This window comes from Nansenia antarctica (assembly GCF_963989245.1).
Source record: "Nansenia antarctica genome assembly, chromosome: 1".
In the NCBI taxonomy this organism is placed as follows: domain Eukaryota; kingdom Metazoa; phylum Chordata; class Actinopteri; order Argentiniformes; family Microstomatidae; genus Nansenia; species Nansenia antarctica.
The window spans coordinates 4,668,842-4,693,744 of NC_137674.1; the positions used below are offsets into that span (position 1 = coordinate 4,668,842).

The window sequence follows — 24,903 nt, forward strand, 5'->3', positions numbered from 1 at the left end:
CTGTAAACCTACCTACAGTGTTTCTCAATAGCGTTGGTCACAGGGCGTGTGGGCTCGCTGTGACGCTGCGGGTGCGTTCGTCAAGTCGCTCTGAGAGCGCCGGAGCGCACACTGGGTGCAACGTCATAAAGTGACACTGTGATTTGATTGGACGAGAGGCGTTCCGTGAGTGCTGATCAGATGTCCGGGGCGTGTTTACGAACGCAGACTCTGAGCCTTCCGTCATCAACGTAAACTTTCAGAGCTTATCCCACCTGACGCCGATAGCGGCGGATATTATGGTAGTGGTCAGTTGTGTATTTTTGAGAGAGAGGAAGGATCAGCCCTTGAGCAAGGCACTGCGCAGTATCGATCTACTGGTATCGATCACATAACCGGTGTTTATTTCTTACAGCAGGTGTTTAGCTTCAGTAGTTAGCAGTTAGGGTTAGGGTTAGAGTCACTCAAACGTTCAAACGCCTGGAGGATGCCTGGTTGCATTTCCACCAAAAACACCAAACCATCTCCATCACCCAGTGAAGACTCTGACAGTTTGGACTTCTGCGATGTTGAAAATGTAAATGTCGATTTAGACAGATGTTTTGTTTGTAGCCGATTGCATTAGGTTCTAAACACACATGCATAGGGTGTCTTATGGTTATTTAATAATAATAACATTTATTTGTATAGCACTTTTCCTGCAAACGTTGCAGCTCAAAGTGCTTTATTAGTTATAAACGAGCAAACACACGAGTAGACCCATGTCCTGAATTGTATATTCTTCCATTCATATTTTAGGCAAAAGAGGCTAAACTGATCATTATCACCTGTCACTTATCATCTGATCCACATATTCTGACTAGAGTCTTAAGTCATCAACACGTTGCCATCCTATGTAATGTCCATTGTATGTTGAAAGAAAAATGTTCAACTATATAGCTACTCATTTACAAACACAAAAGTGTAATTTAACTGTTGTTATTTGCGGTTTAGAGAAACGGCACAGGAAATGGGGTACACTCCAGGCGGCGAGGGGCGGATTCCTTTGAGCAGGCTCCCATGTATGTGGCTGTCATGACATACCTTGGATTTGGTATTGTCACCCTGTTCGGCTACTTCAGAGACTTCCTTCGGGCTGTTGGCCTTGAGAAATGCCACCTGGCTCAGGAGAGAGAGGAACAGAAGGTAATCCATGGTGTTTATGTGCAATATGACAACCCTCGGGTACATAAGGTTCAGATATAGGAGAAAGTTAGGATATTTATAGCATAGCATAGAGTACAGCACAGTGTTTTATTTTATAGTATAGTAGTATAGTATAGTAGATAGTGTACATAGCCTTTATTTATGTAAACCAGCTCTTTTCCCTTTTTTTATTTTACCCTTGGCCCTCTTGGGTTTTTTCCAAGCACCAGGGGAGCCCCCCCTACTAAATTTCGTTGTATGGTACCTGTACTGTATTAATGACAATAAAGACCATTAATTCATTCATTCATAATCCCCGACCACATAAACACACGCACACACACACACACACACACACACACACACACACACTTCACCTCCGTCACATACACTTAGGGCGTAATGGAGTGTACCTGTTGAGGCCTTAATTAATTCTCAGTAGATTCAAATGTGTTTTTCCTACTGTGCACATATCCCTTAGAGATTAAGGTCTGTCTCGCTAAGCATCGGGAAATGGGGGTGCATAAACAAAGTCATTTCACTCATGATTCCCCATACGAGCGTTATAGTCTACCACAGTCAGACATTTTATTTCAGTCTTTTTTTTACAGTGTAGAGTAGACACATCTGTCCAAATGTGTTCACAACCTTTGAACCTGGCATTGCTGTCCTGTGTGTTGTTATATTGATCGTCATCATCTTGATCAGCCACAATGTCTCAAAGATACTTTGTTAAGCGTCAAGGTTGACAACCTGAAGATGAAATGAGTGTGTAATCTGCTGCTCCATCTGTCACTTAACGTGTATCTCAGGGGTGCTTTGCACTCCCCCTAAGGCAAGGCAAGGCATCCATGGTGTTTACGAAGGCTTACATCTGTGATCATCACATACACTTAAAAACATGGTTAATGACATGCTCACCTAATTGGCAAGGCTGGCTTGCTCTGTTGCATTCCCAGGGGAACTCTGGGTTAGGGTCCCTGTGATCTTTAACTATTAAAATAGCCTTTTATTCACTGTTCTATTTTGCAACCAACCACCCTCAAGCTTTTAATGAACAAGTAGTTGACAACAATGTCGTAGCCACTTACCACTCATCTACTCAATGACATTCAAGGTAATGTGCCATGTATATGTCATGCTGTGATACCAAACAATGATATCCAATATCATACATTTACATTTGTTTGCAGGATTTTGTTCCACTTTATTTAGATTTTGAGAACTTTTACACACGTAACCTCTATATGAGGGTACGAGACAACTGGAACCGGCCCATCTGCAGTCTGCCCGGGCCCACGTTCGACGTGATGGAGAGGGTGTCTGACGACTACAACTGGACTTTTAGGTATTACAACTTATTGTGGATCCAGCGAATTATCCTTAATTTCATTTAGCAGTGAATGCGAGAAGGTCGATCCAAACAGAAACATAGAAAATGACGAGTGAATGTTCACCCTCCAACAGGTTTACGGGGAAGACGATCTCCAATGTCATTAACATGGGTTCTTATAACTACCTTGGCTTTGCTGAAAACAACGCTGACTTCCTGAAAACAGTAGCGGACAACACGCGGCAGTATGGGCTTGGGGTCTGCAGCACAAGACAGGAAATGGGTGAGTGCGTGGTTAACATTTCAGGTCTTTCTTGTTCGAGAATGATTTGCATAGCACAGTTTGCTCCAGGTCCTCAGATGAATGAGCTTGAGCACACTTGAGCTTTCTTGCTACTTCACATTTATCTGGAAATACTCGGTCAACAGACCATCATGAGGGTGATGAATTTTATTGTATTTTTATTTCCTTTTCTAAGTATACTCCTCATTCTTGAAATTCAGTGCCTTGCATAACTAATAGGAAGGTTAATGGTGAGCATTCTTCGTTATCCACTGTAGAAGTATTTATTGACCGACAGAACATACTTGACGTACCAGAAACACCTGTCAAGCCACATTTACTTTTGGTTCCCGTGAAATATTTGAATATTTGTCAAAAGTGTTGTCATTTTTAAATGGTGAAACCAATATGTACACAAATACATCTCTTTCATCACACTCACCATCAGTTATTATCTTTCTCATAAATTATACTGCCACAAACTTTAATTAGGCTATCTTCTAGGGGCTGTAACGTTGTATGAATAATTCAGCCATTGTTAAATTATGTACAGTTTGAGAAATAAGCAGAGATCATTACATAGTGGTTCACACTGAGCTGTGTTGAAATGGTATCATTATAAAATCCTCTCAACTTAAAACAGGCCACAGATCAATCTGACTGTCAGTGTTGGAGCAGAGAAGATCTGGAGGAAGAGCTGATGGCCTCAGAATGATTGTGGGTCTTATTCTGACAACTTTGAACCAGCCTCTGAGAATGCAAAATAAGAATCTAAATCCTGTATTACAGGATACAAACCTGATCAATCAGGTTTCAAATTCTGACTGTTGCTGTTGCTGTTGCGGACTGGCCATCGGGAGCACCGGAAGTTTTCCTGGTGGCCTAGCTAAATAGCCCGCAGGCCGCGAGACTTATGGCCAAAAATAATGATAACAAATAAACATGCTAGCTAGCTAACGTAGCTAACCTAACCGATGCATCAACGTCCCCTGTCAAAAGCCTAGTGTTAAAACTGCCAAGAAACTAGACAATGAATAATAAGTGGTTGTTCTCTTTCTAATTTCCTCAAAAACATTGGTGGCATAATTGGCAGATCTAGTCTGGTTAATGCGATCAATATTATTTGACAATTCATGCGTGTTGTTGAAAACTTTAGTCAGTGAGCTCATACTTTGAGCTCATAATTGTATTGGTATTGCAGTTATTGCAACAACGCAAAGTATTGTGTCTTCGTTGTGCATGCATGGTATGCATGGCATGCGTGCATGCACGGTATGCATGGCATGCGTGCATGCACGTGCCACACTCAACACTATTTGAGCTACTGTAATTACAGTATTGTTGAAAGGTCTGTTATTTAATGTTTGTGTTGGTTAAAGGGCTATTTTAACTTTTGAGTTGGGTAGTGTATCAGTAAACTGAATATGCTATTGTCCTCTTACTCTGTTCTTTGAATAGGTGGAAAGAGTGGTTAACTGGATTATAGGCTAATAGTACATTGAAAGAGATGTTGTGCTCTTGCTTTTTTTCTTTTTGAAGGTGGAGAGAGTAGCATTGCTAGTCCCACGGCAGGAGTGAGAAAGGAATGAGAGAAGCCCACTAGTTCAGAGCAACCTGCAATCATGGAAAAAAAACGATTTTAAACAGGTGTACTCAAACTTTTGATGTGTAGTGTATATTAGTAAACTGAATAGGGTATATTTCCGGGCCTGACTGATTTCCCAGCCCAGCCCTGTTCACAGCTGTATGTTTATAGGTCAATCTGTTTCAAACAGGTGTGGTGACGAACCTCACTAATCACCACGCGATTAGCAAAAAAAACGAACTCTCAGAAGGCACCTATTTGTCTCTGCGGTTGACCCTGTTAGTTTTGAGTCTATATGTATGTGCTATGCCCGTGTGCCTGATTTGAGAACAACTGAGGTGTTTCTCTCATACAATGAGTTGAGTCGTGAGTGCAGAGTTACTATGCCACATCAGAGGCTCGACAGACCTCAAAACTGAGAACAGAGGGCACCAGAGAAACACAAAGGGCATGTGCTCATTAGTCATATTAATGTTTGTCAGAGAGCAAGGCAGCACAACGTCCCCCTCACAGTCACACCATCCATTATTCATTCATGTGACTTGTTTATTTGTTTATTTCCATAAACTAGCCTGTTTCTTGGTGTGTTTGTTGTGTTTCTGTTGGCTCGCTGAGAGAGATAAGGAGTCAAAACCTCCTCCTCCCCTGTGGGACCTTATCAAACGTCTATTATTAATTAGCCCAACATCCATGTTTGAAGAGTGACTCCACAACCTCCTGTGTTTTTAGTTCATATTCAGGGATGGTCTGTTATGTCATTGGATGAATGAAAGTGATCCTACTTTATCATTCTCTGTTCATTAATTAGATTTGATATCGCACTCGATATTGTAGGTGCTTGCTTACTGTGGTCACACTCTTAGCCAACTTTAATAGGATTAATCAGTTGGCTCTATTTACCTTGGGTGTTTGGATGTTTAAAATACCCCTTGTGTCAATCATTCATCAAACTCTATCAATATGTGGCCTAATGTGTACCATTTCCTACTTTTCACACAGTGATTGAAGGGATAGTTCACCCAAATTACGTCACCCAAATTACGTCACTTACGTCATTAAGTCACAAGGACAGACTTCAATCTACACTTGGTTCTGTTTATGTGGGCACAGCATTTTTTAAACAAAAAAACAAAGGAAGTCATTGATAACTAAATCAGTTGACTTACATTTTTCAAATAATTCCTAATTTAAATAATTCAACTGTTTTAAATGAGTGTCTTTTAAGAACTATTTCCATGGTATTTTGCTTAAAACTTTAAAAGGATTTAGAAATGTGGAACTCTTATTACCGGTAATTGGAATCAATAGGTAACTTGCCTATACAGTACCATAGCACAATAATAACTTGGATTTATATAGCGCCTTTCATAAAACCCAAGGACGCTTTACAATCCTAAAGGAAATGGTCAGACAGACAAAACAGAAAACAAACAAAACAGAAACAGTGACTAGGGGCCAAAGGCCTTGGTGAACAAATGGGTTTTGAGGGCTGATTAGAAGGAGTCCAGGGTGTGGGCGTTGCGGATCACAATGACAATAGCACAGTGATGTTATATGTCACTTATATATATGTACAATGGAAATAGATGATCACAACTGCAAGGTCAGTGATAGATGATTAACAGTACTTTCTGTCTGGTGTTTAAAAGCTTTGAAGAAATAGACACGTGTTGTCGTCTATATAAAATAAAAGATAACAGTCAGCTCTAAAGGTTTGACAATACCCCTTTACTGCTTCCTGTGAGTGCTGAGGCTTGTCCTTGATTGTCCATCTTGGAGTAGGGTCATGTTGCCACGGTGATATGTAGCTACTTGGCTTTCTGGTGAACAAGAGATTTCTCGGTCGGGAGGTAGTTGTAACCTTGGGGAAGTTGACACAGTCTAATCAAGCAACTGTGGTCACATACTTGACACTTGATTCCAGGTAACATACAGTAGGTGACTCTGGCACTTGTGATGTCTCCACTCTCCTTCCCTGAGACCATCCAGAACTAAAGGATCCATATGAGGGCAGCATACGAATCAGGAAATAGACCTGTGAGGTCACTGCTGAGTAAATGCTGTATGAAGAGACCACATGTCAATGTGCCGGTGGGGGCTTTGGGCCTGATAAAGGGAGAGCTGCTTTTAATACATTATGTTCTTACACCCACACACACACACACACACACACACACACACACACACACACACACACACACACACACACACACACACACACACCACTCAATGCCAGATAACTCTGCCATTCCTGCCTAAAACATTGAATCTGTATGATGCCTCCAATGTATCTTCTCTGTATTGTTCAGTATTGTTCATTCCAATTATAAACTCATAGATATGCTAGTACTGGTTATCTGTAGGTGATGGAGTCGTATCACCGAGGGCCTCGTTTCTAAAGCTTTGCGTAAATAGCTTGCGTACGTAGACATTCAAGCAAGAACGTTTACGCACATCAACATTCGGAATTCTAAAACGGTGCGCACGCAAGTGCAAGTCCCACCCCTGTGTCCCTTTATAAATCACAATCAACTCAAAATGTTGCGCACGTGAACGAGTGTCGTCCCACCCCATAGTTGCCTATAAAGGGTCAGTGAAACGGCCCAAATTAATATTAATCTATACTGACTGCATGACGATAATGACGGCAAATCCCCACAGAAAAGAAATTTCACCCAGTGAAATTCTGCACAACAGTTCTACACAATGAGCATGTGATAACAACATATGGAACTGCCGTCATATCTAAAAGAAGACATCAGTTTAAGCTTAATTTGTCCTACTGTTCTTATTATCGATGAGAATACATTTCAGAGCATGCAACTTAGTATTGTTTAATAATTACAGATCCAATCAAATATGATTCCTGATTAAACTACAACGTATTTGAGGGGGGGGGTTTGCAAAAGCAGATATCTCCGTTTGTATTTATTATCCTAAATCAGGTTTTTATCTGTGCACTCCAGTGAACTCTTCATCAGATTAGATTCAACTTTATTGTCATTGGCAGAGTACTAGTACAGAGATAACGAAATGCAGGCATCTAACCAGATGCAAATAGTGCCTAGTGTATAAGCCATGCATGTATGGACAGTGCATGGTGTAGTAGGCTATCACAGTGAGTCTAAGTAAATTAGTATAACAGTATACGTGCAATGAATATGAATATAAAAAGTCAATACATGTGCATGAATGGCAATATGATATGTACAGTAATGATATATGTACAGTGTGATATGTACAGAACAAGGGCGAAGATATGTACAGTTAGGACGATGGATACAATATGTACAGTTAGATTATATGTTCAAATATATTATGTGAGCGGTAATATTTCAATTTATTGTACACAATGCGAAATATAATTCACTTCATTCCATTCCCTGGAATTTAAATTACGTGGAAAAGCCTCCGTTTTATGCACACTCATGACAATGCCCCCATGTACAAAGTGAGGTCCATAATGACAGTTTGCCGAGTTTGGTCTGGGAGAACCTGACTGGCCTGCACACAGAGCTCTGACCTCAACCCCATCCAACACCTTTGGGATGAATTAGAACGCCGACTGTGAGCCAGTCCTCCTCGCCCAACATCAGTGCCTGACCTCAGTAATGCTCTTGTGGCTGAATGGGAGCAAATCCCTGTAACCATATTCTAAATCTAGTAGAAAGTCTTCCCCGAAGAGTGGAAGCTGTTATAGCAGCAAAGGTGGGACCAACTCCATATTAATGCCCGTGGTTTTGGAATGAGTTCAACAAGCACATATGGGTGTGATGTTCAGGTGTCTCCTAATACTTTTGTCCATATATACTTTTGTATATACAGTATATATATATATATATATATATATATATATACAGTATATATACAAAAGAACTGTGGCTCACAATTAGACTAGTCATTCTTTTTTTATCAGCTGGCTCAGAGGACAGGTCTGAAAGCACCCCAGAGATGGCATAAACCCCCAGCTTTAAAAACACTATGTCAGGAGCAAATTGCAATTTGATGAATTTTCAAAATGAATTCAGGCATGTCAGAACTGTCAGATTGGGTTATGGTTATATAACTACTTCGGTGTGGAATGGTGCTGTGAAGCTGTTTGTTTAGCTTGCATCAACCCTACATATTACTGGTAATGCGAAGGATTATTTCACCTTTTATTTTCATTTTATGGCCTCCTAGAAAGTCAGCGGTATGTAAAGTTTAACCTGACAGCTCAAGATGTCTGGTACGAAGCATCAACCCTGTTCCTTCTTTCTTCTGCTCTTAGTGACACACCTCATTCAAAACACCTGATCAACTTAAGAACATTATGCACACACACACACACACACACACACACACACACACACACACACACACACACACACACACACACTGTGAGGTCACTCTTGGTAGCAGCTAATGGTGTGTGTAGTCATTCATTGTCTTTTTTTATTCATTGACTGTTGTTATTGTTGTTTCTGTCTGTCAGGTAACCTGGGCATCCATGAGGAGTTGGAGCAGCTGGTTGCAACCTTCCTTGGCGTAGAATCATCCATGATCCTCGGAATGGGCTTTGCCACCAACTCCATGAACATTCCAGCACTGGTTGGCAAGGTGTGTCTTCAACACACTCACTCACTCACGAGTCACGATCGTCTCAAAGTCCAGCTTCTGTGGGATTGTGTACCACAGCCTAGATCAAATTAATATAATTATTTTAGCATTTGGTCCCCTCCTACAGGTGGCCCAGATTAAAATACAGTACCACAGAATAACAGTCAACTAACCTCAGTACCTAGCGACCCCCTTCCTACCCCTGTTAATTAAAATCCTAATTAAACATAACAGTAGCCAGGAGGAGGGCTTTGGTTACACATAAAGTACAGTAGTCCACAACAACAGTCATAGACAGGGAAAGCACCACTGGAGGCTACGATGGCCCCGTGCCCTGTTTAGTTGGCACACTAACCTAGCTAATACAGACGCCAGGGGTTACCGTCGGCCACACAGAGAACGGATGTCACTGATTGGACTGGACGGGAGTAAGTGGGAGGTGGCCTGGGGTTTGGGTATAAGTGACGAGGATGGGGGTCATTTAGGCAGCTCAAGTGGTGCAGTAGCCCCGCGAGCTACTAGCTTGTACGGGGGCCTGGTCACGTCTACTGATGCTGTCCACAGGGGCTGGCCTTACCAGGCAAGGGTTGGCTGGGTAGAGCCGATGTGACAGCTGCTGGTATACACAGGGACAAAATGTCCCCCGAGCCAAGATATGTGGCCCTGCCATCGAGACACTGTCAGTCTAAAACCATACAGCCTAATGACGGCAAAGGCTTCCGCTCCCTCCTGTCAGATCTGTGCGTTTCTGATGAGGCTTAAGGAACACAAGGGACAGGGCAGAGGAGGGTTGTTGAATACCGTTGTGTTGAGACTGAAGGCAGGGTTGCCGACATTCCGAAGTGGGTGAGATTGAGATCTGTTGATATTGCCATTTGATATAGCGGACCAAACGATATATCCGATTCGTATCAGATTTATTTCCACATGTGATTGAGGCCTGAATCGGATCTGAGAATATCAGATTCAATGTGCTTTTTTTACTGGTTACACATTCATGTTACATATCCGATCTGTGCTACATGTGAGCAAAACATGGGAATTGAGTTCTAACCTGGCAGTGTAAATGCGGCCTATCATTATCAAACATACACTTCAGATGTAGCGCCTTCATGCAGGTGCTAGTCGCTCCCAAATGTAATGAATGATACGGTATTTTGGATTGTGAGTAGCATGGTAAGAGATTTCACTTTGATTTTGTTGGTGTGAGACTCTGAGGGGGTGGTCCGAATTGTGAGAGTCATGGTCAATGCATGAGTGTTGTCAACCCTATAAGGGATGATTAGAATTGAAGTCTCTCTTTAGTTTATTGGTAGAGTTGTTGATTATCTATTGATGTAACCCTGGGTCTATGCTGCTTTACAGGGTTGCCTGATCCTGAGTGACGAGCTGAATCACACATCTCTCATCTTGGGAGCCAGGTTGTCAGGGGCAACTATCCGAGTGTACAAGCACAACAGTAAGTCAATTTGAAATTGAAAACTGCCTCTCTTTCATCCCCTCTGCTCAGACTCTGATTTGTGCTCTCTGTGTTTTCTGTTCTGTGTCAGTCAAACCAACAGGTAGATGTCCTTTGCAGATACTATACACTCATATGTGCAAGATGTATAGGCTAGTATGTGTGTGTAGATGATTTAGGGTAGAAACATGGTTGAGACAAGTAGTCTGACTAAACGCTAAAGACTATTTAATTCATAACAGTTACTGATTATTAACAGTTATGATTATTTGCCTTTAATAGATGTTCCCTTACTGTAAGTTGAAAATAGTTTTCCTGGCGTTGGTGAAGCACTTCACGTATCGCAACACAAATATATTAAACTAACTTTCATATTTCAGACATATGCTTTATCTTCATTTTCCAAGAAAAGGTCAAACTAACAAACACCTAAAGGGTAACTGAGCCCAGTGCTTCGGCATTAGAGACGTCATCTCTCCCTCTCACAGGGGAAAGGAGAAGTGAGCATATCTGATGTGTAAACATATCTGACGGCTGCAAATATCCTAGTATCGTATAAGTATCGCAACACAAATATATTAAACTAACTTTCATATTTCAGACATATGCTTTATCTTCATTTTCCAAGAAAAGATACGACTAACAAACACCTAAATGGTAACAGAGCCCAGTGCTTTGGCATTAGAGACATCATCTCTCCCTCTCACAGGAGACAGGACAGCATATCTGATAATAAACGTATCTGACGGCTGCAAATGTGTGCTGACAGGTACAAGCAGAGTCAGTTCAGGGTCCTCCCAGCAGCCCTAGAGGGCAGGCGTCTGGGAGAAGGAGGCCTCAGGCTCCTCTCCAGCTGACCCCCCCCACCACCACCCCCCGGGAGGAGGAGGAGGAGGAGGAGGAGGAGGAGGAGGAGGAGGAGGAGGAGAAGGAGGAGGAGGAGGAGGAGGAGTAGGAACAGGAGTAGGAAGAGGAGGGGGAGGAGGAGGAAGAGGAGGAGGAAGAGGAGGGGGAGAAGGAGGAAGGGGAGGGGGTGGAGGAGGAGGAGGCGGAGGAGGAGGTGGAGGAGGAGGAGGTGGAGGAGGTGGTGGTGGTGGGGGAGGGGGATAGGGAGGAGAACATCCGTCCTACAAACTACACTAGGGTTGGTTGATATCAACAGTTTCTTATTCACAATATTGCGTTCGAAAACTTCAGTATATGATGGTATCATTCATTTCTGAAGTGTGGTGGAGATATGCCAGCGTGAGCAAAAATGAACTTGCGTAGAGTGTCTGGCTGGTGTTGTTAATGGCCTGGTGAAACAAAGCAATGTGTTTTCACTGCTAGATGTGCTTTGCCTTGCAAAAACAGCAGGATACTGCACTCTCACAGCACTGCAGGTGTACTTGTTGTTGTGCACATATCTGGAATGTCAAGCATTTACACTAACGTTTACATGAACACTATTGTCTGTAAGAGAACAATATCACAATATCGAATATCCGCCCAACCCTACGATAGATTGAGCTACCGTACACTAGTCTACTCTACAGTGTCAGTTTCTTGAAAGACAAATAAAGCCTCTCCAAGTTTCTCCAGCACACAACTGTATGTAACTGAACTGGCCATTATGACAAAAGACTAAACAGATGGTTAACATCGCAGTGCGTTACTCATACACATCATTAGGCCTGTCTGAAATGCTCCATGGGAATTGTGAAGGTGTGTGTCCCACCCAGTGTTGCCACTGATTTGGCGGGTTCCCGCGGCTACTCTTGTTCACACTGGGCGGGGAGAAAAGCGTGTGGGTGGTTGGGCTGAATAAATAGTATTTGGGCGGTATCAAAATGTCAGTGCCTGAAAGTTACGAAATCGCCTTATCAAGGATAAAGGCGCCAACAATGTAAATGACTCAATTTCCCAGTATACATTGCGGGTTACACAAGCACAGTGGTATGTTGAGTACTAGGCTGCGTTCGTAAATTCGCTCTGGAAATTTGATCAACATGGAATGCCCCTTGTCCAATCAAATTACTTGAAATCTAATTGCTACAAATCTAATTGGGTCGTTTTACGACATTTACGAACGCATGCTATGGTTGTTGAATGCCAGTGCGTCTTGGTAATAAAGAGGCCTTTCAAAACCTACGCCCAGTCTGTTATCCAGTGGAAGGACGAACATAACACTCGGCATGGCCTGCCTGCAAGTCTATGGTTAGGCTAATACATCTTCTGACAATATAGGTTTTGGGCTGGTTTTTGGTGGATTCGGCGGTTTTTAGACTGGTTGGGCTGGAAATTGTCAATCCCATCTGGCAACCCTGGCCCCACCACCCAGCCTCATACTATAGCGGCAGGTTTGAGGTGGGCGGACATGGCCAGAGAGTGGCTTAACTTGTTGGACGCTACTGAGAGAGCATAGTTTCGGGAGAGAAACAGGGCACAGTCTCTAAGACCTGTCTGACGTTTTCTTGGCCTCTGTCTGTGTTGTGATGTAATGCTCCACATAGATTTGACTAAAAGGTTTACATAATAGCGGTGATTGCAATGAACAATACAAGATAACTCGCTATTGTACAGCAATGTTTATTCTGGGAGAGGCCAGTCTATTCAATTGAAAAGACATTTGGCATTAAACATACAAGATAGTCTTTGTGTTTCCCTACTGTTTAACTTAAAAGAAATGATTTTGAACAAAATGTAAGTTCCTATCTTGGTCATAAACTAGGACACACAACCTAGTCGGATGCAATCATCTGATCTGTAATCAGGTCTTGAATCACTGACTCTCAGTGAAATGTAATTATATTACGTCCCAGGACAAATGTATGTGTGGAATTAACATTTGTTATTTTATTTACTTTTTATGAAAGTGCATGTTTTCAGTGTTTGTGGTTTTATCAAAGTATCATCTCATGCACCTCTACGTGTCCAGATTCTAGTCAGAATGCGTTCTCATTCAATGACTACCGTTATTCAATACTGCCATCTATTGGCAGTACTTTGCAATCTGCTGCTGTATTTACCGGTAACCAGAATATTGTAATCACCCCAAAACAAACCCTAGTTACGGGGTCCGGCATAGTGCTGTCATTGTAAATGTATATATATCGATGACGCAAAAACGCAAAACCTCCTATCTGCAAACTTTCTGATTTGACAACAAGGAAGGCTGCACAGGCTGTCTGTGGAAAAAAAAGTGAATTTTGCAGATAAGAGGTTTTGCGTTTCGGCCATCGATATACATCTATAGCATGCATTTAATTATGTATCCCCTGTGAGTCACTCCCCACTCCAGAGACCTTTACTCTAGCCGGCGTACTGATCCTATCTGGTACAGATTGCAGGTGTTCATTAGCCACATGCTGCTTTGGTATTTCCTGTTTGTAGTGTGTGGAAGGTGTTGCTGGCAGATACAGCAGTGCTTTGTGTGCTCAGTACACTGGCCTGCACTGTGGGCGTGTTTCTACACTGTAGACTGGAGAGAATCTTTCTGAGCAGATTTGTGTGCGTGTGCGTGTGCATGTGTGTGTGTGTTTGTGGTCTGTCTGTCTGTGCCTGCCTGCCTGCCTGTCTGTCTGACTGACTGATTGTCTGTCTGTCTGTCTGCCTGTCTGCCTGTCTGCCTGCCTGCCTGCCTGTCTGTCTGCCTGCCTGTCTGTCTGCTGTCTGTCTCCCTGCCTGCCTGTCTGTGTGTCTGTCTGCCTGCCTGCCTGACTGACTGACTGCCTGCCTGCCTGCCTGTCTGTCTGACTGACTGATTGTCTGTCTGTCTGTCTGCCTGTCTGCCTGTCTGTCTGCCTGCCTGCCTGTCTGCCTGTCTGCCTGCCTGTCTGTCTGCTGTCTGTCTCCCTGCCTGCCTGTCTGTGTGTCTGTCTGCCTGCCTGCCTGACTGACTGACTGTCTGCCTGTCTGTCTGTCTGTCTGTCTGCCTGCCTGTCTGTCTGTCTGCCTGTCTGTGTGTCTGTCTGCCTGCCTGCCTGCCTGTCTGTGTGTCTGTCTGCCTGCCTGCCTGTCTGTCTGTCTGCTGTCTGTCTGTCTGTATGTCTCCCTGCCTGTCTGTCTGTCTGCCTGCCTGCCTGTCTGTGTGTCTATCTGCCTGCCTGTCTGCTGTCTGTCTGTCTCCCTGCCTGCCTGCCTGCCTGTCTGTCTGTCTGTCTGCCTGCCTGTCTGTGTGTCTATCTGCCTGCCTGTCTGCCTGCCTGTCTGCCTGCCTGCCCGTCTGACTGTCTGTGTGTCTGTCTGTCCTAGACATGCAGAGCCTGGAGAGACTGCTGAGAGAAGCCGTGTGTTCTGGCCAGCCCCGGACCCACCGGCCCTGGAAGAAGATCCTCATCATGGTGGAGGGCATCTACAGGTCAGCCGCAGCCTCTACAGCTACACGACTCTGTGGCCGCTATCTGTTTAATCTATCTCTCTAACCACCACAGGGTTATATCGGTGCAGCTCTTTAGACGATGTTAGTCTATCTTTGCGGAGCCAGGGATCAGAGCCCTCTCAGTCAGGAATCCTTTTCAGTAACCTGAGGAGGAGTTCTCGGACGGTGTATCAGGCTCTCTGTAATGGCCTCCATTTGCAGTGCTTTCCGTCTGTATCATGGAATAATTAGGTGTGTGTGCGTGTGCGTGTGAGTGTGTGCGTGTGTTTTTGCGTGTGGGCGTGTGATTGTGGGAGAGAGAGCCGTTTCTGCAGGGTGAGGAGTGAGAGTACTGTAAGTGCTTTCGGGGGTCTGGTCCTGTTTGATTACTGGAGGAGGTAGATTCTGTCTCCCTCCTGGCAAAGAGCAATCTACAGCCTCCGTGACCCTCTCCACCTGCTCATTTGCTACAAATCACAGCCAAATGGAGCCACAGAGATTGACTCTGCTACACCTGCAACCAAGACTGTTTATTCCAACCTCGTTCTCCCCCTCCCTCCCTCCCTCCCTCCCTCCCTCCCTCCCTCTCCCTCCCTCCCTCCCTCTCTCCCTCCCTCCCTCCCTCTCTCCCTCCCTCCCTCCCTCCCTCTCTCCCTCCCTCCCTCCCTCCCTCTCTCCCTCCCTCTCCCTCCCTCCCTCCCTCTCCCTCCCTCCCTCCCTCCCTCTCCCTCCCTCCCTCCCTCTCCCTCCCTCCCTCCCTCCCTCCCTCTCCCTCCCTCTCCCTCCCTCCCTCTCCCTCCCTCCCTCCCTCCCTCCCTCTCCCTCCCTCCCTCTCCCTCCCTCTCCCTCCCTCTCCCTCCCTCCCTCCCTCTCCCTGCCTCTCTTGTTCATCCACAAACTCATTCCACTCGTTCTTTTTAATTTAGTTTTCTTCTCTCCCATACTCCCACTGGAACTCTCATCTTTCAATCTAGAATGTTGATTATGTCTGTGCTATTGTTTGGGCAGATATGCCCTACCAATACCAATCAGAATATTGGTCTGTGGTGGAGTATACGGATAACGTTGAAGTCTTATCAACAAATGCCTATGAAAGTGTTTAATGTGGTCATCCGTTTAGTTCCACCTAAATACATTTGTCGATTAAAATGACTTCAAACCATTATTTGCAAAGCTGCTCTAATGAGAGGATTTCCAACAAATTAGAGATGGGGGGGGTGGGGTATAGAAAAGTCTTGAAGTCAAGGACTATGCTCCGGTCCACACCCCCTCTCCTGAGACATCAAAAGGTCTGGATAAAGAGTGGAGGGATCAGTCCCTTTTTCTTTGAAGTCCACATAAGTCTTAAAGAAGTCCTGTCTGGTGTCATTCTGGTTTACATGAAGTGGAGAGGTGCTCCATCAAAGTTGGGATAGCAGGTCTGGGAACGCGCCCTCCCTCCCTCCCCAACAATACACACATTCTGCTTACATCTGCCCTTAAAAGGGCGTCCTCGGATGGGAGGAATGAAGGCGGGAGAGGTGGGAGGAAAATAGGGGGGGCGGGGCGGGGCTTTGAGGATTCCTGGGTGATGATAGGGCATGTGAGGTTATGTAATGTAATCTGTGAGTACGTGTGCAGTGCCTTTTGACTTGTGTGTCCATGTTTTCCTGTACTTGAGGGTTTTTTTGTTGTTTTTTTACACGCTAAAATGTCTAAAAATGTCACATGTCTGCTCCTGTATTGCGTAAGATGTACGATTCAATAATCTGTGTTCCTGCGTCCCGCTTCCCCCCCACTCCAGTATGGAAGGCTCTGTGGTGCGTCTGCCTGAGATCGTGGCTCTCAAAAAAAAGTATAAAGCCTACCTGTACCTGGACGAGGCGCACAGTATCGGCGCCGTGGGCGCCACGGGGAGGGGCGTGACCGAGCTCTTTGGGCTGGACCCGGCCGACGTGGACGTGATGATGGGCACCTTCACTAAGAGCTTCGGGGCAGCCGGCGGCTACATCGCAGGGAACAAGGTATGACGGTAATCAATCACTTTTTTTTAAACCCCTGTTCTTATGACTTTACTTGTACCCCCGTATACTGCTATATCTCTGTTCTACATCTCCCCATTACAGCTATCACTCCTGTTCTCTCAGCACTTCTCTTAGATCCGAACCAGTTTATTTGTCGATGCAGTACTGTGGTACAGGAGGTGTGCGCTTAAATCGTATACCTCACAGATGGACCTGCTCACCTTCTATTGTATCCTAAAGCCCTCACTGCTGTTTAGTTTCCCCAGTCAGGCAGGTATCTCTGCTGTTTGACCAGGGTCTTCTCCTCCCGTAAGCATGGAGGGAGAGCTTCTCAGTCTCAACCAGTCCCCATAGCCTCCCATGTGTCCAACAGATGTTCCCAACTCTGTGTATCAGAGCCTTTGTAATTCCTTATGACTCCATTAAATAGGTCACTTTAGTACATAACTACATCACCAATTGATTTTTTTTTAAAAGAGGCGTAAGCCCTTCCTCGCTTCATGTTGGTCCACCACGGTTCTGTCTTAATAAGAAAGTAACGCTGGCAGTGCGCCAGCCCCTTCTAGTGGAGAACATTGGAACTGAGCTCCAGATTGACATTTTAGACCTTAATCTGTGTGCTGCAAAACATGAAGGTTGTTAAGCTTAGTTTTAAATATGTGTAGGGTTTGGGCCTGTTTGATTTCTTCAGGGAGTTTGCTCCAGGAGCATTCAGGCAGAGTGAAAGGAATGTGGAGAAAGCACATCAGGATATTTGCCGGTATAGAGATAGATAGAGGGTTTGTGGGCAATACATGGTGCGCTCAATACACTCACAGTATTGACTAAATAATGAAATAGAATAAAAAATACTTAGTAGTTTGGCCTTCCTCTCAGGCCTTCCTTGATGGACTCCACAGATTGACTCCTTCGTCTGTGTGTCAGGAGGCTGTCACAGAGGCTGGCGCTGTCTGACCGTCAGGTCAGGATGGAAGTGCACATTCTGTAATTGCTGATGACTTAGCAGGGTTGCCCCTCCCACCTAATGATCAGTTAATGACCAGACAGACCGCATCACTCAGTCCAAATGTATTTAGTTTTACTCAAAGCTGAGTAGGGACTTATATACCTTGCAGAGAAGTTTCAACCCCTCCCAATGGAGATTGACAGCCATTGTTTTCAAGCAGATTTGTTTTCAACAGAAACTAGGTCCTAGCTAGGGCTTCAGGCAGGATAGCCACAACAATACTACCAGCAACTCACTGAGTTACACAACATTACATTCTGGTCTGGAGACAGACTTCAACACTCAGTCCAAATGTATTTCACAGACCTTTAACAAGCATCGTAATGTTTGAAGTAATAACATGCTGCCTCCTTTTAAAGCTGGGTATAGTAAACTGCTGGGAGGATAAGAGAGAGAGCCTTTTTGATTAGAATGTATTTGTTGTTGTGGCAAAATCCCTGAATCATACATTAAATGGATTCAGGTTCACCAACAAAAGTTTAGACAGATGTGTTCTGGAAAGCAATGACATAATTTGTATTTATTATTATTATTATTATTATTATTATTATATATATTATTTTTTTTACTATTTTCTAACTATTTTCAGATTTTCAAATACCATATTTACAGGGACGATTTAACAACGGGTTTCAGGATAAAAGTGGAAGGCTTAATAGGCAGAGGGGAGCTCGTTAGACACATTGTCAACATTGAAGTTGTGAGACTGGACTGCATTTCCATAATAGACCAGTTTTAGTTTTCTTCAAAAGTGGATACCCAACACACACACTTTAAGATATCCGCTGTCCGATAGTAATGAATGAAGTTGGGGAGGCCAAGCCCACCATCAGATTTCGGTCTCTCTAGCTAACTCTTTCTCATGCACGGGATCTTTTTATTCCATATAATATAAAAATAGAAATGAGTTTGTCTAATTGTTTGAAAAAAGATATTGGCAAGAAGGCAGGAATAATTTGGAATAGATATAGAAACCTCTGCGAAACGGTCATTTTCATTTTGAGTTAATACGCCCTGCTAGCGAGATCGGTAGAGACACCCATTTAGCTGAATCCTGTTTAGTTCGTTCCAGCAGTTCTGCTTGGAAAGGTCTTTGAATGCATGTGTAACCTGGATCCCTAGATAGGTGAAGCGCTGTCGCTATGTTTTAAAAGGGAAGGAGTCCTAACATATTTTTAGAGCCAGCTGGTTGATTGGAAAGAGTAAGCTTTTGTTAAGGGTTAATTTAGGACCTGAGAAATTTCCAAAAGTCTGTAGCATATCTAAGAGGACAGGAATAGACTCAGTCGGATTCTAAACAAAACAGAGCAGGTCATCCGCATAGAGCGATGCCTTATGGGTAGTGTCTCCCCTCCTAATTCCCGCAATTCTGTTTTCGGCTCGTAAGGTGATTGCCAGGGGTTCTATGGCTATGTCAAAAAGATGTGTCCCGTGTCCCTCTGAGAAGAGGGAAATAGTCTGACATGATGTTATTTGTGCGGACTGATGCCATGGGAGACGGCATCGAGTGAGATAACAATCTCAGGTTGTACTGTGGAGTGGGCAGAGTAGAGAACATTAAATAAGCAACGCATATTTAAAAAGATTGTCTGCCTGCAACAACCTCTGTTTGGTCAGGGTGGATTATAAGGGGTAATATCGTCCCCGCTCTTGGAGAAGATTTTAGGGATTTAAAATGAGCAAATATTCTGCTACGCTTCACTGGGCTTTTAGCTCAAGTAGAGTTGTACGACCTAAGTTAGTCAAAACCATCACGGTAAAAATAATGAAGGAAAGTGACATAGTGATTACAATCAGAAATCTGTAGTAGGAGATAGAAATGGCTAACGAGTCAGTATATCTGGATGCTTGTATAGTAAAAACAGAAAAATAACTGATAAATATAACAAGAAAGAGCCATATAGGCTAATACGTAATAAAAAATAACTAAACTATAAAGGGTATTTTATAAGCATGCCAGAAAAAAGTAGCAAGTAGTAATGAATGAACTCCAAACTCCTTATAATTCAGTTCAGCCTTGTGAAGAGAACCCTTTATCTATGAGGGATGGCCTGTGTGCATGCACCGTCTCTTCAGTGGTATCGCTGAGTGGAGGCTGAGTTTGAGAGGATGGACACCTCCACTGGTCCACGCTCTACTTCCCAGCTGTGGGACAGATTTCGGGACGTTCTCTTAACCAGTTTACCTCTGTCGTACCGAAAGCTCACGAAGCCCTAAAGCTGTGAAAATCCCCGGCCGTAAATGAAAGCAGATGTTTGGTTGTTTCAGGGTTCTTTTCCTGGGGTTTGTGTATTTCCCCCTAAATCTCCTTCCTCACATCCCTCTGAGGATGCCACCGCCGCCACCTGGTGGAGACAGATGGCAACGGGTGGAAATGGTGGAAATGGTGGAAATGGTGGAGATGATGGTGGTGGCCAGACAGCATCTCCGGCTCCGTGTCATCACCCCCCCTGCCCCCACTGGACACGACACCAGCCACCGACTGGCAGACGATCACTGTCCCAGTCCTAAAACCGCAGACACACACATGCTTTAGGGGCCGTGACCAAATCAGCCCCGTTTCCTGTATGCTGCTCTGTACTTGTCACACTGATAGTCTTAACCTACCGCTGACATTTAGGAATAATGACCATGACAGTCCCGATCCTGGCTCACTTTACCATTAGGCATGCTCTTTCTCAAATTAGTCTACTGACGCCCTGCCCTCTATGTTCAGACCAGGACAAGCCCTTGTATTCACGGTTTGCATCCACGGCTTGACTGATGAAGAAATTAAATAGAGAAGCAGTTTAGTTTTAATTGCCTCTCAGGTGTTGACAGTATGAGCACTCTCTAGTGGTACATTTGGATAACTGCATGTTCACACTCCATACATACCTGATGGAATTAAAATAACGTGTTGTGTTAACACACAGGATAAGCGGTTTTGGATTATAATCATCCATTGCAAAACTGGAAAATCTCAGAAGAGATGGTTCATGTGGCTGAATGCAAATTCTAATGCATGCTGTTTGCATGCTGAGTTTCTGTTTTGTCTGAGCAATGCAAATATTAATTATACTAACATTTCCTATGCAAAATAAATCTACTCTCCTGAGAATATTCCTCATGTTTTTTTCCACCAGGACAGGATTGAACATCAGCGTCTCTGTTTTTGTTTCATGTATCCACCTCTTCTTAGTGTATGAATGTATTTGTTCATCCTAAGTGTGTGTGTGTGTGTGTGTGTGTGTGTGTGTGTGTGTGTGTGCGTGCGTGTGCGTGCGTGTGCGTGTGCGTGTGTTGCAGGAGCTGGTGAACTACCTCCGCAGCCACTCCCACAGTGCTGTCTATGCCACCGCCATGTCTCCCCCTGTCACAGAGCAGATCATTAGAGCCATGAAATGCATCATGGGAGTGGACGGAAGCACAGTAGGTGAGCATCCGTCATATTCATGGCTCCACCGCCACCCCCCTCGTGGGCCGCATCCTCTCCAATAACACCAGTTGTTTGCTTCACGAATGTAAAACCGGTGACATTTTATAGAAACAGTGGAATAACCCATAACCCATCCCTCAGGGCCAGACCAACATTAGCTTTACAGGCGAGGAGCCCAACACTACAGGGAAAGACAAACAACAGCACCGGGCAGGAAATGTGCTAGCGATTATGGGGGTCTGGTTCTGGGAGGAGAGGATGTGCAGTCGCTCCACACACGTGACCCTGCCGTGGGGGGGGGGGGGGGATCACTTTCTCATGCGCAAGGAGGAGACCTGTGTCTCTGAACAGTCTCTGTCGTAATGGCTTCAGACACTGAGGCGATGCATTCATTAACTTGTCTCGCGCTTCATATGGAAGGCACCGTTTTTTTACTGAGGTATGTCCGTTTGGAGTTAAGAGAGTGTGTGCCATATGCCAGGAAATGTAGTACGCAGTGCACATGGTCTTGCTGGAGAGGAGTTCATATAGTTAACTTCCATACTATATTAAAAATAGTAAAGACACATTTATGTAATATGCTATACTTGTGTTGATTGCAGTCTATAAGTCAGTATGGGTGTTGGGGGGGACATGTCCAGCGGTGTATAGATGTGCGAGAGGTCAGCGGCAGGGCTTACAGTGTGCAGTGATGGCTTGCCCTACTCTGAGAGGAGGCTCTGAGAGGAGAGATACTTAATGTTTGACGCATCGCAGGAAAACAGCTGTTTGTTGTGTGGAAATCAGTTCTGACCCATCTGACAGATAGGAGGGAGCACAGCCAGACGTATTTGCTCTTCCCAGACGGGGAAGGGCGGTGTTGAACATGACTTCTCAGTGGCCGTTATGAGGTTACAGGAGAATGCTGTGGATTGAGAGGTCAATTTCTAACCCAATTTATTTGTACAAATACTGGAGGTGATTGCTAGATTTGTCAACCACAGTCAATCTATATATCACACAAACTGTGTCTAGCTTTGTGGTTTGCAATAGGAAACAATACTTGCCAACTACTTTATTTAATAGAACCCAGAGAGTTCTCTTTAGGGCTGTCAATGTTAATGTGTTAACGCTCGCGATTAATCTGGAAACCTTTAAAAAAAGAACGCAAATTAATCATGTTAGCCAGTTCATGCGTGGCAAATGTAGATAACACTGTAGAGGGGTTTCAAGACGGACTGATTTGTATACTCGATTGTAATAATGATGCCAGTCGTTGGTCTTTGAGAGAGAGAGAGACCTTTTTTATTGTATTATTATTTTATTGTTTAATTTATTTATTTTTTAAATATATGTTCTTGAATATTTATTTAGTTGTTTTAGTTTTTTTTTTGTATAATAAATGTTCTGTCTATAACTGAACTGTACTGCTGTCTACTGTACGTGTAGCGGTTGCCTGTGTAGCAGCTAGTTGATATGCATGAATAACAAATGAAATAGAATACAGAAAGACCATCTGAACAGCCATCGCAACCTCAAGTGCTGGTAAACTTCAGATCCTGCTCCAGCATATTGCAAAAAAATCCCCTGACCTCTGCCTTCTACTCTTGTTGAGATGCGGTTTACATAACGGGGCTTTTGGCAGATGTTGAAGTGTTTGTTTCTGCTTTCTGCTGAGATAAGGCGGCTTAAACAGGTCTCTCACACCCCTTTGAAAAAGCTGCCAATCTTTTCCCAGGTAATCAGGGGGAAACAGTGTGTATGCTTCCAAGGCTGGTTGTGCCAAGCAGCGTTGCGATGGAGCTGCCTGGCTCCCCAGTCCTCCACATCATTAGGGAGCCCAGGGGGTCAGGAGCCCCGGCCGCTGTGTGCTGCTATTGATTTGTCTCAGATCATTTTTATGTGAAATGGACATAATACTTAAGCACTGTTTGGATTGGGTTTCCCCCCAATGGCCGCGCTCCAGAGGCAATCCATGGTCCGGCTTTTTTGTGTGCGAAATCCATCGTATCCTATTTGCGAGCCTTATAGACTTGGCAATACGCGAGTGCGCCGTACACCAGGCCATCAGGCCAACAAAATGAAAACATCTGTTACTGCAGCAACTGTAATCACGGACGGAAGTCCAGAGTGGAGGCCCAGGTGGAGCCACAAGCCTCTCCAGGGGACATCACACAACGGTAGATGCTCGTTGAGGGCACGCGAGCACTCTGGATGTCTCTCCTAGGTGTGGAGCCCCTGGTGGGTCCCTCGCTAGGAGCTGTACAGGATCTGATACGTTTCTCTGCCGCACTTTACCAGAGCAAGCAGCCCTTGTCATTCCCACCATGACATGCTCGCTCTGTCTCTCTCTCTCTTCTTTCTCTCTTTCTCTTTCTCTGAGCTGGTTTATGTTAGCTGGCCATATGGCAGGGTGCTCATTACAGGGTTTAAAAACCTGTTGCCTTGGCTGACACAAATAATTTAGGATCTATAGAGAGGGTTTTTAATCTATTTTGTGCCTCCAGTACTGTCAGTAATACCCTGTATGGAATGTGGCACACTGTGCTCTGCTCAGCTTTGCTGTTAGATCCCACTGTGCATGCCGCCGACTCTGATGTAACATGCATTTATCTCCAATAGTTAGGAATAGAGTGGGGACACACACAAGCTAAAATAACAAGTAAGTAACAGTTATACTATATATGTAAACCAGCTTCCTTGTCTCCCGTTGTAGGCAAAGCCAGGGTTCAGCAGTTAGCAGAGAACACCCGGTACTTCAGAAGTGGACTACAGAAGATGGGCTTCATCATCTACGGCAGTGACGACTCCCCCGTGGTCCCTATATTGCTCTACATGCCTGGCAAAGTGGTGTAAGTATGAGACCCCTAGGCAATGACCGAGGACCTTCAACTAGTGACACACAAAGATTGGAACGAGAGAGACTGGGCCCTGTCCACTTATCTGTTTGGATGAGTTCTTTTGTGTGTGTGGGTTTTTCCATTTCTATTGCTTTCTGGGGACATTCCGTTTTATTTTTCTGTTAAAAAGATGTTTACTAAGACACTCCGGTCTACTCTCCACCACCCTGTTGTTTACACTGATTGAGCAACAGCAATTACTGACAACACGTGTCTAACGAGCAAAACCGAGGTACTCACTGGACATCACAAGATGATCAACGTGTATCTCCGCAGAATGACTTTGGACGGCGGCCATGCTAGATATTCCAGATGCTCCATGAATCAGTGGTGTAAAAAAATGTGCCATGTGAGGCTCATCCACACACAGCCGCTTCAGACGCTTCCAAAGATAACAGCCTTCTGGCAGGCTAACAAAGGGCCTGGCAGCTGTGAGGCCTTTGTAACTAAGCTTCCACTATGCCCTAGCTCTGCTGCAGTCTTAGCCCCACAGTGAAAAACAATCTAGAGGCCGTCTCTCCCCACTCCGCTCTGTCCACTCTCTGTTTCCCTGTTGATCTACTCCCCTCTTTCTCTATCCCTCGCCACCAGCCTCCTCTTTCACTTTCCGCCTCTCTCTCTCTCTCTCTCTCTCTCTCTCTCTCTCTCTCTGTGTTTATATGTCTGCTCACGCTCTGCTGTATTCACAAAGTATTTCTCTCTTTCCTGAGTGAGGAGAGCTAACAGGTAGTTAAGGGCCTAGGCTGCAAATTGATGGAGCCTTGTGGAGTCGCCATGCAGTTGTGTTGTAGGGTTGAGAGAGTTAGCTTGGATAAGATTAGAAACGGAGACTTTG

General features: G+C 44.4%; 1 protein-coding gene across 1 annotated transcript in view; it reads left to right on the forward strand.

Moving 5' to 3' along the window:
* The window catches only part of sptlc3 (serine palmitoyltransferase, long chain base subunit 3), a gene marked incomplete at its 5' end in the record, with an annotated part of 34,650 nt that overhangs the window by 8,119 nt on the left and 1,628 nt on the right, over positions 1-24,903 (forward strand). Inside the window, 9 exons of the mRNA XM_080550209.1 lie at positions 973-1,164; positions 2,358-2,512; positions 2,632-2,780; positions 8,840-8,964; positions 10,330-10,423; positions 14,657-14,762; positions 16,546-16,765; positions 21,060-21,186; positions 23,885-24,020. Of these exons, the coding sequence (XP_080406335.1) occupies positions 973-1,164; positions 2,358-2,512; positions 2,632-2,780; positions 8,840-8,964; positions 10,330-10,423; positions 14,657-14,762; positions 16,546-16,765; positions 21,060-21,186; positions 23,885-24,020 (1,304 nt within the window). The remainder of the gene's footprint in view (positions 1-972; positions 1,165-2,357; positions 2,513-2,631; positions 2,781-8,839; positions 8,965-10,329; positions 10,424-14,656; positions 14,763-16,545; positions 16,766-21,059; positions 21,187-23,884; positions 24,021-24,903) is intronic.